The sequence below is a fragment of the Sceloporus undulatus genome, chromosome 1 (genome assembly GCF_019175285.1).
Source record: "Sceloporus undulatus isolate JIND9_A2432 ecotype Alabama chromosome 1, SceUnd_v1.1, whole genome shotgun sequence".
Classification (NCBI taxonomy): domain Eukaryota; kingdom Metazoa; phylum Chordata; class Lepidosauria; order Squamata; family Phrynosomatidae; genus Sceloporus; species Sceloporus undulatus.
In genome coordinates, this window is record NC_056522.1 from 48,724,904 (window position 1) to 48,738,703 (window position 13,800).

At 36.9% G+C, this 13,800-nt stretch overlaps 1 protein-coding gene and 3 non-coding genes across 4 annotated transcripts in view; all 4 read right to left on the reverse strand.

Moving 5' to 3' along the window:
- Positions 1 to 13,800, reverse strand: part of WDR43 (WD repeat domain 43) — a 47,300-nt gene that overhangs the window by 20,045 nt on the left and 13,455 nt on the right. The window contains 7 exon segments of the mRNA XM_042477672.1: positions 961 to 1,047; positions 1,374 to 1,545; positions 2,233 to 2,297; positions 4,169 to 4,271; positions 4,547 to 4,686; positions 7,478 to 7,598; positions 12,834 to 12,952. Coding sequence (XP_042333606.1) covers positions 961 to 1,047; positions 1,374 to 1,545; positions 2,233 to 2,297; positions 4,169 to 4,271; positions 4,547 to 4,686; positions 7,478 to 7,598; positions 12,834 to 12,952 — 807 coding nt within the window.
- On the reverse strand, positions 404 to 481 carry LOC121920136. The gene has a single exon (XR_006101667.1). It is a non-coding gene; the product is annotated as a small nucleolar RNA SNORD53/SNORD92 (small nucleolar RNA).
- Positions 7,270 to 7,353, reverse strand: LOC121920137. Its single transcript, XR_006101668.1, has one exon. It is a non-coding gene; the product is annotated as a small nucleolar RNA SNORD53/SNORD92 (small nucleolar RNA).
- Positions 11,786 to 11,863, reverse strand: LOC121920135. The gene has a single exon (XR_006101666.1). It is a non-coding gene; the product is annotated as a small nucleolar RNA SNORD53/SNORD92 (small nucleolar RNA).

The window sequence follows — 13,800 nt, forward strand, 5'->3', positions numbered from 1 at the left end:
CAGGTTTTTTGGGTCAGTTTTTTGACTAAAATTTCTAGACTTATATACACATGAGTATGTACAGTAGATGTACAAGCTTCAAAATTTTGCAGGATGTAATCTGTGTTTTTTGGTTGGCTCCATAAAGGCATCACTGTTTCATGGATTTTAGATTTTATTGTATTTTGCTGCATGGCCAATATGCTACCCTTGAATATGTTTCCTAGATTCACATGTACCAGAACAGATACATACATATATCTAACATGTGAAAAAAGCTAACTTCTCCCGTTATTTTCAAACAGAATTTTTGAGATTACAATACTAGCAACAATTACAAATTCAAAGTCATTATGTTAATTTGACAAACACTCCTAGAATAGAGAGACATGTGAACATTAATTCCTTCCACTGCTAACTAGGCATGCTCAGACAGCCAAGAGAATGTGTCATCATTGGAATTCAGAGATAAGTGAAACCAAGATGAAGGTCATCATAGCACACCCAAGGATCCTTATATTTTCCCCAACTTCTGGGACTAGATTATCATAAACGCTCTATGTTGATTTGTAGAAAAGCCCCCATTTGTTCATCTTCACTACCATGCAAGCAAATCATAGAATCACATAGTTGGAAGAGACCCAGCCCAACTCCCTGCCATGCAGGAACACAGAAATAAAATTTAAGAAATGAAACATGAAACCACAAGCATACTTAAGACAAAGATGACATTTACTCCCATGCTTCTGCACACCATGAATTAGATTTATACATGAAGGAACTGAAGTATGTAAACAATAATTGTTCTAATAACTAAAATGTTGTTCAAGTTGCAATCAAAACAACATCCTGTTATGCTATTATACATCTGACATTTTTCCTCAATGTATTTCTTATCACCACTACCACCACCACTATTTCCTTTAGAAAAATTATCACTCCAAAAATATATTAAAAATTAAGACAGATTTGAAGCCTCACCTTTGTTATAGCCATTTCTGTTTTAAGTGTCAAAGTCTTCTGTATGTCCCTTACTAAGCACATGTGCGGTTCTGTAGCATTCAAAGACTATAAAAAGGACAGATCAAAAATTTAGTTCCTTCACATGGCATAACAATTTTCAGTCGAAACACACAAGTGGTTTTTTCCATTCTTGGACCAAAAATGTTCAGGTTGTTGACTAATCCCAATCAAATAATAATTCTTAAATTGCAGATAATTGATTCCCAAATAAAAGGGATTTTAAAAGTCCAAGTTTTAATTCTAAAGCAAAATAATGGTTGAATAAAATATTACTGAGAGTATGAGACAAATCACAGCACATGAAATAGGCTTCCTTAATTGCACTGGGCTTTTTTTACATTCCACTTTGAGTTTCAGAAAGGTTGACATACCACTCTCTCAAGAACAGGCTGTAAGGAGTTTCCATATACAAGTAGCAATGACTCCTTATCTGCACAAAATGCAGCTGCTAAAATAGGGACTGGCTTTGGTGTGGAATCACTACTGTCTCCAGGTGTTGCTATCTGGATTGTGCTTTTTGATGTCAACGGCTTTTTACAGTATCTGCAAAGGAAGAACATAGTGAACAGATGAACTGTGAAATATTTACATTTTGCATACCTGTCTTTCCATAATCCTTATTCTAATTTCATAATCTCATAGCTATTGTAGCTACAGGTTAAGCCTCCTTTATCTGAAATGCTTGGGACCAGAAGTGTTTTGGATTTTGGAGTTTTTCAGATTTTGGAGTATTTGCATATAATACAATCAGATATCTTGGAGAGGAAAGTGGGACCCAAGTCTAAACATTAAATTCATTTCTATTTCATGTACATCTTATACTCATAGCCTGAAGGTAATTTTATACACAACATATTTATGATTAATTCTGTGCAGAAAACAAAGTTTTTGCACACAGAACCATCAGAAAGCAAAGGTGTCACTATCTGGATTTCATAATATTTCAGATTAACAGATAAAGGCGACTCAACCTGCATTGGTAGCCACTATTTACAGGTTCTTTCTGGTAGTGGCTCCCACACATTCAATTATGTGGGAGTCACAGACTTGTTATATTTGGACTAGATCCATTACAATCAACAGGACTTAAGTTAATTATGATACATAAAAATCTTCAGTGTTTCACACTTCCAACAAATACTTTGTCGCAATTAAGATTTGCCTCACTACACCTCCACAGACTCTGATAAGACAGAATCCATTGCAAAACAAATATAAATATCAACTTACCCATTTAAAACTTGCTCAAATACATGCAGTTGTCCATCTCTGCATACAACTGCCAGTTTCACAGGCTGAAAATAAGGAATTCATAATCATTTCAAAAGACCAACATCATTAAAAGGTAAAGGTAGTCCCTTGACATGAATGTCCAGCTGTAACCGGTTATAGGGGGTGTTGTTAATCTATGTTACTAAAACGAAGAGCCAGCATTGTCCAAAGACTACCATGGTTGTCATGTGACCAGCATGACTGCACCGAACACTGTTACCTTCCCACCAAGAAGTGGTACTTTGTATCTACTTGCGTTTGCATGCATTTGAACTGCTAGGTTGGTAAAAGCTGAGACTAGAGACAGGAGCTCACCCCATCATGCAGCACTCAGGCCTCTAACTGCCAACCTTCCAATTATCAGAATTGGTGTCTTAACCACTAAGCCATTACATTATTTATTTAAGCCTTAAGGCATTTATTTATCACCTGTCAACCAGCCAGGGCCCAGGACGAAAAGTATAACGTAATTAATAATCTGGATATTACTTTAGCCTAGTGGTTCTCAAACTTTTTCTACTTGTGACCCTTTACATCTATATGCAGACATCAGCCACCTACCCACCCACCCTGAATTAACCATAATATATGAATAAAAAGAATTTTCTTATTGGGCATATTTTTGTTTGTACTTTCATATACAGTGTGCCCACACTGCACGCGGGTGCCTTTTGCGCGGCTTTCAGCTTATCCGAGTGACAGAAACAAAATTGTACATGCACTGCATGCACGAGCCCCATTATTGTCAATGGGGCTTGAGCATACGTGTTATTTGCTTTAGGCGCGGGGACAGCGAAACAGATCCCTGCGTAAAGCAAGGGCGCACTGTATATTCATATTTTAACATTTTATAAGGAAATAATATTGTCCAAATTAGAGCAGTTTCATAAATTCAATACTTAGCACACTTAAAATTTACACATACTGTCTCACTCACACAGCCACACTCACATATATCAATGCTGACAGATAGATATGCACTCAGTCATGCCCTTTCATTCTTTCTTTCCCTCACGCACACTCATACACATGTGCATATGCGAGTATGTAACAATTATGAAGAGTGTGATTGTATGTGGAGACAGAATGTGTGTGTGTTCTGACTCTCTCCCTCAAATACTTTCATTCACACATAGTCTCCCACACAAATTCTGCCTTTCTCTCACATAGTCACACTCTTCCCTTTCTTTTGTACATACTTGCATATGCACTTATATACACTTTTAATCCTTATGTATATTTTTGACCCTTTCCGTTTTTTTTGGTTTTCTACCTCATAATTCTTCATATCCGGCTATACTGGCTAGAGCTAATGCAGGTCAAAAAAACCATGGAGGGACACAGAGGCACATTCTTAACCAAAAGCATTTTGGACCTAACCAACTGAGGAATGCCTTTCCTGTATACAGTGCGCCCGCTTTATACGTGGGCGCCCCCCCACCTCAGGCACAAGCCCCATTACTTCTAATGGGATCTGAGTGTGTGTGTTTTTCCCCTTATGCGGGGAAGGGGGTTCCAGAACAAATTCCTGCATGAGGGAAGGGCCGATTGTACATCCTTCCATGTTAGATTGCTTGATGACAACTTAATCCTCAAGTCTAGTAGGAAGACTACAAAACAATGGACTAATACACTATGCAAAATCATTATTCATAACATGGTTTAGTTATACATAAAATACAAATCTTTTACTGAATGTGTCTGAAAAAACTACTTCATTTAAAGAGATTATATCTACACTTTGGAGGTGTTTGCATGTACCAAAGCTCAACCTGCCTTTTAACTCAGATTTGCTTTAACTACTGACATTTAAAAATTTATCCTGCTAATTACATCTATCAGATCTAAGCACAAATGTTTTCCATAAAGTTACAACAGGAGCCACACTCCTTACCTCCTCTTTGCTTTCTGATATTGTCATGTCAATATGGATTGGTTCATCTGTAACTGTGAAATTCATCACAGCATTCTTTTCTTTCCTGTCTGATCTTACTTGCCTTGGGATAAAACAGCACATTTTAAAACAGAATTTAGAATATATCTATTAAATAGAAAACACTTCTTTAAAAATTCCAGCTTCACATGGAAAATGCAAGAATCATACTGCAATGTAATATGTGCAGTGTACTCAGAGAGCACAGGAAATATATTTCTATTCTGAAGTATCAAGAGAAGAAAGCTCATTTGACATTGTACTTATTCAACAGAACAATCTCAGACCCTACTTGTTTATCATATACTGACTGCTACGGTCAGAAAAAAAAATACATACCATACACTGAGTAACCTGTCATGCACTGCGCCAGATAAAAAATAGAGCCCTGTAATTCCATCAAAGGGCTGGTTTTCATTTGGAGGCCGTACTGTGATGAACATAAGCACTGAAACTGCTGTAGCGTGTCCTGTGAAATACTAAAGCAGAAATTTCATTTAAGTTTGATCAGGAAGACAAAAACAGCAACATTGTAATACTCAACCCACAATAAAAATATAAACTGAAAGATCTGATCAACAATCAAATTCAAACTAATTTTCTTAGAAACAAGATTCTAACAAAAATAATGATATTTTCTTACCAAGAAATCTTAGAAAAGAAAGTAAGCAATATGAAAGAGAACAACTTTTAAATCCAATAGCAATAAGCTTTTAAACTGTGGTTGGGAATTTAAGTTTTGTCTTTGACATAGATGAAGAAAGAAATTGATAATGAATGTTCTATCAAAAGAAGAGGAATGCAATTCCATATGAGAGCTTGAACAAATCATTTTAAGAAATCCTTTCAGTAGACTAGATCCAGATCTCACAGTGTTGTTACTTTATACTACTTTAGCATACTCATCTTTCTAGAGAGTAAAAGGAAGATAACATTAATGGGCTGAATGATGAGACAGAAAGGAGAAGGAAATATAATGAAAATGGGTTTTCTCTAATGGTGTATTAGTACACTTTGGGGCAGAGATAAACATCTTGCCATTTCTATGTAATCAGAGAGACTGCATTTGTATATATGACAGAATCAAATATTCCCAGTTCATGTACCCATGAATTGAAGAAAAACCTGCACAATAATTTGGCAGTGTACTGCAATAAGTTCAAAATTCTTAACCGAGGATCTTCCATTTATTAAGGATATCTTCATGCCTTTGTAAGTAATTAGGTATATTACTAAATGAAAAAAATACCTTTTTTTTTAATTTGCCAATGCAATTGACTATTTGTTTCTGGCCCCAGTGATACATGACAAATAGACTACAGGACTGCTAAAAGGAGATTCATTTGAGACTTCTTTTGAGAAATGTTCAGAAACTGGTCCAAAAAGTTGTGGTCAGAAAGCTGACCAGGGCAGTTGAGAGGGAGCATGCCACTACTCTGTTACAAGCTTCAATGGATAGCAATCAGACCCAATGACAAATCAAAGTGATGGTAAAGACTTATAAGGCTCTATATCATTTGAGCCAAGGCTATGTGAAAAGGCAGTATTTGCTCATATAAGCCTGCATGAATTTTAAGGTTGTGAGGAATTTTCAGTATGTCAAAAAAAAAAAATTATACAAAAGTAAAGAAGCAGAGTAACTACAGACAGAGAGAAAAGTAACTCTAAACAGATTTGCAACTATTAAAATATGCAGAAAAGTCATATTTATCATACTCACTATATGTGAACATTTAAATTAATTTGTTATTAGTTGGTCCTTCTTATACACAGATTTTTTTATACATGGATTCAAGCATACATGGTTTGAACATCTTTAAAAAAAGCATGAATTTCAAATATCAAACCTTGATTTTCTATTTTTTTATAAGGAACACCATTTTGCTATGTCATTATATTTAATGGGACTTGAGCATATATGGATTTTGTTAAACGGGGGGGATCTTGGAACCAAACCCCAGCGTATAACAAGGGTCCAGTGTATACCCAAATTTAAATTTTAAGTAAGTTTACTTTTGCTTCTCTGCCAGTCTTGTTGTTGTGTAACTTTAAGTTGTTTCTGACCTATGGTGACCCCAGATGACCCTATCAAAAAGTTTTATTAGCAAGATTTGTTCGGATGGGATTTGCCTTTGCCTTCCTCTGAGGCTGAGAGTGTGATTTCCCCAATGTCACCCAATGTGTTGCCTTGGCCAAATGGGGATCTGAACTTTATCTCAAGTAACAGTCCAAAGCACAAACCACTACACCATAGTGGGTCACTCTCTTCTATATATTCATTGTATCATACTTTTTAACTACAGTTAAATTGGTTAATAAGTAGGTTTCTTAATGTTAGTAATTTATTTTTAATCAACTAAAGCAAAAAACAAAAAAAACCACCATGATAATGATAATGAATACCTATTAACAGAACACACTGTCTATTTATTAGACAGTTACCTATCTCAAAATATGAAAAACATGGGGGAAGGGGGGAAATCTTCAATACTTTATTTGCATTATTTTCCAAGTACAAATGTCAATGAGAGCCAGTGTGGCATATCGGTTTGCATGTTGAGACTATGACTCTGGAGAACAGGGTTTGATTTCCAGCTTGGCCATGAAACCACTGGGTGACCTTGGGCAAGTCACACTCTCTCAGCCTTGGGGAAGGCAATGGCAGGCCACTTCTGAGCAAAACATGCCAAGAAAACCCCTTGATAGGCCTAAGGGTCACCATAACAACTTTAAGGCACACAACACACACACAAATGTCAATTAGCATATGAATAACTATTTCAAATATGCATTGAACTTAATAGCATGCAGCATGATAATATACAGAAGGCAGATATTTCATTGTTTTACCCTGTTATTTTGTTAACTTCAGATGTAAAACTGCTTCCCAAAACAATGATATCCAACATCTAGCATAAAAAAATGTTGTACTTTGAATTACAGTTTATTAGCTTTTTCTTATTAAAAGGATTTCAGAACTGGTAGTGTCTTCAAAACAACACATACTAGGCATAGTCTGTGTGTTTTCTGTAATTCAGTGCATGTTTTATGAGCTGCTGGCAGTGCTCAGACACAGCCAAGGAATTTCTTGTCCTCATTCAACTGTCAGCCAGTTGAAACCACATTTTGGAGCATCATCACAGCAATCCTTCCAGCAGTCTCTAACGACTTAAAATTATATTAAATGGGTTGAAACAAAGCAGCACATTTTGGATTAAGAAACTATGGATCTTTCCTGTACCCCTCTTTATTCCAAAAACAAGCACATACTCTGTACGCTTCTTTGGTCTCCAAATCCCACAATTTGATAGATCGACCAGCTGAAAGAAGCATCTTCCCATCAGGACTGATGCACAGTGAGGTCACGCTGCTGTTATCTCCTTTCCATTTGCTGAGAAATTTAAGAACAATGCAGAGTTAATAGAGACTTATTTAAAACATCAGAGCAAGAAGGTATGGAGAAACGTTAAGTTAAAAATACACATTTTTTTAAATCTCCAAAATATGTAATCAAGCACAATGAACAAAGCCTAAACAAGTACTGTATTTTCTGGCGTATAAGACTACTTTTTAACCCAGGAAAATTTCCTCAAAAGTTGGGGGTCGTCTTATACGTCGGGGGTCGTCTTATAGGGCTGAAACTTCCAAGCCAGACTGGAGAATCTGTGGTTGCCACATATGGTGGGGGCAGCTCAAAAACGGTCGCGGCCGCATACCCTCCATATGTGGTGACCATATGAAAGCAGCAAGGGCGGCACTGTACAAGTACGGTAGAAGAAAATCATGGAGACAGGAAGGGCTGGGCAGGCAGGGAGAGCTGACCAATCCAAGCAGGCTTTGTATACAACAAGTTTTCCTGCTAAGTACCTGCATGTCATAAGTATTTGAATTAAAATTGCCATATTGAAATCAAATCTGATGTTTTTTTAATTTTTATTTGGTGTGTGTTGGAAGGGGGGTAGTCTTATACAGCGAATATATCCCAAACTCTATATTTTAACTGGAAGAATTGGGGGTCGTCCTATACACCCAGTCGTCTTACACGATGGAAAATACGGTATTTAAAAAAATGAGGGAGCAATTTTCATAGTTTACACCTCATCTGTGCTGTAGGGGAATAAATATAGCAGGACAATAGTCCAATTCTCAAATATTCTTAGTTATTTGATGCAGTGTATTATCCGATTCTGCAGATAAAACTCAAGAAATTTAAGTAATCAAAACTGAGCAGAACACTGACAATGTTACCACATGCCATGACGCTAAAATATGATTAACAACTCTTGCCCTACACCAATATACATCTGCACGGTGGCAATCCAATTCACCATGAGGGGGGACTTAACAACTTTTGTATCTGCTGTGAATTCAATTTTTTAAAAGTCACAAATATTTAATTTTAGGAACAGCCCTAAGAAATATCACTCTTTACAGATACTCTCTTCAGAGCAGACAGAGGAAAAAAGTAACACATAAAGCTATTATGTGATAGTGCTGCAGCCAGTATGTAGGCTTTTATTTTCAAAAAATGCACTTTAATAAAATATGACCAAAACGTACGTGTGTGTGTGTGTGTGTGTGTGTATCCTTTGTGGTTTATGTTTTTTTAAGGTAAGAAACCATAAAGGTAAGATCTGAATTTTTTTTCATTCCAGAAAATGACAAATATTGCCAACAGCTGATTTTAAAATATAGTTGAAAGCTTTAACTGATTAATGATCATGTAGCTCTGTTTCTGTCAGGAATACAGTTATTGCTGAAATGAATAAAGGGAGATTCACTACCATAATAATATTACAAGATATCTCAAGTTCACATAGCTATATTGGTACCTAAAACATCTGATCTTCCCTTTATCTATGATTTTACACTGCATCTGTGAAAATATTTACAGTATGCAAAAGACATCTGAGTACACTATAACATGCAAAGAAACCCTGGTAGCTGCATAGCAATCAAGCATCCACATGGGAGCTACTCAAACATTTCTAACTGCAGTTTTAAACAAAATAGGAAGCAAATCCCAATGCAATGTGTGAGATTTACCTTCATGTCATTCTAGTATTTCCTCCCAAACTAGAATGCCATGTTCTAGCAACTCAAGCATTCACTACCACTCAAAACAGTAACCCATTCTGACCTATTTGAAGGGATGGAGATTGAAAGAAAACTTGCACATATTTTTTCTACTCCCTACCAATATGGTCAGAACAGACTACCATTCTGAGTGCTAGTGAGGTGAATTAGTTATTTAAAACTATAGCATATATATTTTAAAGACTATCTCCAATGTTACAATTGACTGATATGGCTGATCCAACTGCATGTGTGCTATTACCAGGGGCATCTAATGGTAAAGGGAAAATAATTGTGAGCTTCAATGTAAGCAGAGTTCCTTCTATTTAATAAAGCTAAAATAGAACCATATACAATGGGCAGGATCCAGATATTATTCCTGCTGGTAAGAGCGGGAGAAGCAGCTTTTTGCCAATCTTCCCCATTCTCTGGGGAATCCTCAGGAATTGTGTAGAGTTAGATTTGGGGAAAGGGAGAACCAGGGTAAGTCTTCCTGTCAGATGGTTCTTTGCAGTCAGTCATAAATCTTCATGTATGGACGGAGAACCTTCATAACACAATAGATGAATAATAATCCTACACAAGTTGAGTAGATGATGAATTGCATAGGATTGTTATTTATCTATCCAACTTACTGGTAGATAGACTAGACCTTAGCAGAACTGTTAATAATAGGGTGTCTTGGCAGTCTCTCATTCACAGGGTTGCTGTAGGTTGAAACCAACAAGCCAGTCAAATTAAACATACAGAAGCATGGTACCAACATGCTGTTGTTTTGTGTCTCCAAGTCATTTCCAACTTATGGCAGCCTTAAGGCAAAGTATCACAGGGTTTTCTTGGCATGTTTCTTCAGAGGTTTGCCACTGCCATCCATTGAGGTGAAAGACTGTGACTTGCCCAAACCAAAGTCACCCAGGGGTATTCACACTCTGCTCTCCAGAGTCATAACCATACTGGATCAATAACTAAACAGACCCACTTCTCAGTGAAATAAGTGGTTGTATATTGCAAGTTATTACTTGGAGAGTGCAGCATCTCCAACAAATTTTATTAGCTCAGGTATGCATCTAGGAGAACCAAAGAAGAGTAAAAATTTATATCTTTTTTTTTTAAAAATCTTTTAAAATTCATGCCAGATGTCTATACAGTAAATTCATGCCAGATGTCCACATTATAGGCACCTCAAGGAATCTTTTGATACTATTTTGTCTGGATTAAATCCTTGATGTATGAGACACATCCAGGTACGTATTTCTAAATCTCGAACCAATTCATACAATCAATTTAGCACAATACAGGCAAAATGTAGGTGGTCAGAGAAGCAGCAACTCTATAACACTTAAACTGGGACCAAGCTCCACCTATCGCTGCTACCTTTGGTTTTGTTTTGTTTTCACTTTATTTATTTATTAATACATTTATTCCTAACACTGATATACCTCTTTTACTTATTTAGATCCTTAAAGTAGCTCAAGATAAAAACAGATGCTGAAAGAATGACATAAAAAAAGAAGTAAAATCCATAAAAACATTCATCTAAAACAAGGCTAGCCGGCAGAGGTAACAATTACAGAAATGCATAAGAAAACATGTAGGGAAACAGGTAGTCCTTCAGCTGACAGTGGAAACACCTGCCATTGGAAACTCACCTACTTTTAATTACCATTGTTTTTTATATAATTCATTTTGGGGCTAAAATAAAATGGATGTACAGTGGGCCCTTCCTTTACACGGGAGATCCATTTCGGATCCCCCCACGTAAAGAGAATTCTACGTATGCTCACACCCCAATGTAAACAATGGGGTGCGTGCTCACGGTGCATGCACCATTTGTTTGTTTACTTGTTGCGTAGCTTCAGCATAAGCTTGAAGCTACGTATAATGTGCTTACTGTATAAAACTCTCTTAATTTTGACAAATGTATTTCTTCTATTTAGCTTACATTCAATGTCACTCCCCAAATTTAAAAGCTATTTTATCTTACCATTTCTACTTTATTTATGATTTTCTTTAAAAAAAATATAAAACAAACAAACATACAAACATTTAAGTTTTACATAAACATTGGAGATAACATTCCATATTTTATGAAATACAACCCCCCTAAAGTAGCTTAAATTATCATCAACTTCCACCTCCCTAAAAGTGTCCAAACAAACAGTCATAGTTCATTATTGATTGTCTATTTGTATGATCAAGTTTACCTGGGACTTTTCATTCAAAACATATACTTATTGAACTGTTTATACAAAAAGTAACCCTTTAAAGAAATCCTGTTCATTATTTCAACCTTCTCTTACAAAAATCAACCATCTTAGACCATTCTTTATACCTTCTCTACGTCGTTATGTTTTACAAGTGCTGTCAAGTTATCCATTTCCAACATTTCCATTAGTTTTAATACCAAAAGGACAAAAATATACATATAATTTTTCAGGTCATTCTACTCCAATTATTCTACAGAATATCCTTCATCCTGGGAAATTACATTTTCTACGAAGTCTGCTCAGACAGCCAAGAGGAAACTGTCCTCACCGCAAATCAGAGGTGAGCGAAACCACATGGATATCATCACAGCAGTGTATTTCACTTAACATATATTTGACAGTGGTGCTTGAAATATAAATACGATGGGGACTTTTTATTTAGTGCTAAGATGTCTGACTTCATCCCTTTTATGTAGCCCATATGGGGACGAATAGTGGGTGGATACCTTCTGTACAAATTGATTCCTCAAGAAGGATGAGGCATCATAAACAACTATCATTATAACTTTCCTATTATGATGGACAAAATAACCCTAGTCACACTTCTGTGCTTACCATAACCCAGCACTGGTGTAACTTGACCTTGGCACAACATAGATGGCTCTTACTCAGAGGTAAGGAAACACTGGTTTGGATGCTGCTCACAAATCCAAGGCTCAGCTACCCTTTCTTGACCCCATTCTCATCCTAGGAAGCACTTAGCCTTAGAAAAATGATCCCATTCATATGAACTGCCAAGTTGGGCAGTGTGTGAATCACCACCAGTTCCAGTCCTAGCTACTTTGACTTCTTATCTATACCACCTCTCATGAAAGTATTGCCTTTGTATTACTAATGAGCTTTCTAAATATAATGAAAACTCTGCTGTAAACATTAGAGGAAAAAATATCTTTTTTGTGCTTCAAATGGAAATCAGCTGAGCATATATTTTTACCAAAGCTTCTAGCTTTTTAACCACCATACTGTATACTTTATCCACCCCAGTGGAAAACAATGACTGCCAGTTCCTGTTCCTTAGGGAACACAGATTTCAAGGGTAGGCAACCCTTTACCCTCAAGATGTTATGAATTACAATTTCCACCCACCACAGCCAACATGGCCAATGAATGGAGATTGTGACAGTTACCATCAAAAATATCTGCAGGAAACTGGAAGGCAATGGCTACCTTTTTAACATCTGAATGTTCAATGTGAAAACATACAGAATACCAATCTAAGCCATATATAACAGTAGAAAGAATGGAGTACGTAATGTCGATTTTATGTATGAGGCTGGGCTCACCATTTCACTTTGCATGTTCTTATGTTCCATTCCACGATATTTTTGTCATCTGAACAGCTATATAAGCAACCATTGTCCTGGTGCCATCGTACACAGTTAATTTTATTGTCATGGCCACTCTAGATGAAAAGAAAGAAGATATCAGCAAACAGTATCACACCCTAGGAGTGTACCAACCTATGCTACCCTTCTATGACCAAGATGTTTTAGATGGTTAACTCTCATGTTATTCCATGCCAATCCATTCCCAGTAACTTTGTACTTAAGAAAAAATAGAAATAATTACAGTGGGCCCTCTCCTTACGCTGGGGGATCCATTCCGGACCCCCCCCCCAATAAGGGGAAATGTGCATATGCTCATGCCCCATAGGAAACAATGGGGTATGTGCATGTGGTGGTGGCGTGCATGCGCAAGCAACACTGTTTAGATTGTTGCACAGCTTCCGCGTAAGCGGGAAGCCGCATACAGTGTGCACGTCTGACAGGGTCACACCAAACCAGGAAGAGGCAGGCAAGCTATCTCCCCTCACGTAGTGTGTGTGGGTATAAAATTTAAAAAATAAATGTTAATGAGAACTTTATCTACATCCACATTCACTGTTTGTCTTTCACTGCCCTTCTCTCCATGTGGAGCACACACTGGTTATCACCTGAGAAGAAAGGTGGTGAGGACAGACATGCTGAGAATTGGGAAGGGGTTCTCCACTCCTCACTAGTGGTGTGTTTCTATTGCTTCTCCATCGTGGTATGCATTGCTTGGTATAATCTGATACCTGTACACCTACCAGTGACTTCATCAGCAAATTCCATCTTGGAAATGAGCTTAACTCTTATGCATCAACATGGCCCACTTTAGGACCCACCCCATCACATCTGTTGTATAATCTACAAAGAATTAGACCTACAGGGTAAGCATTCTGCAGCACCATCACCTGAACAGCTGTGAACAATATCCTCTAAATTTAGC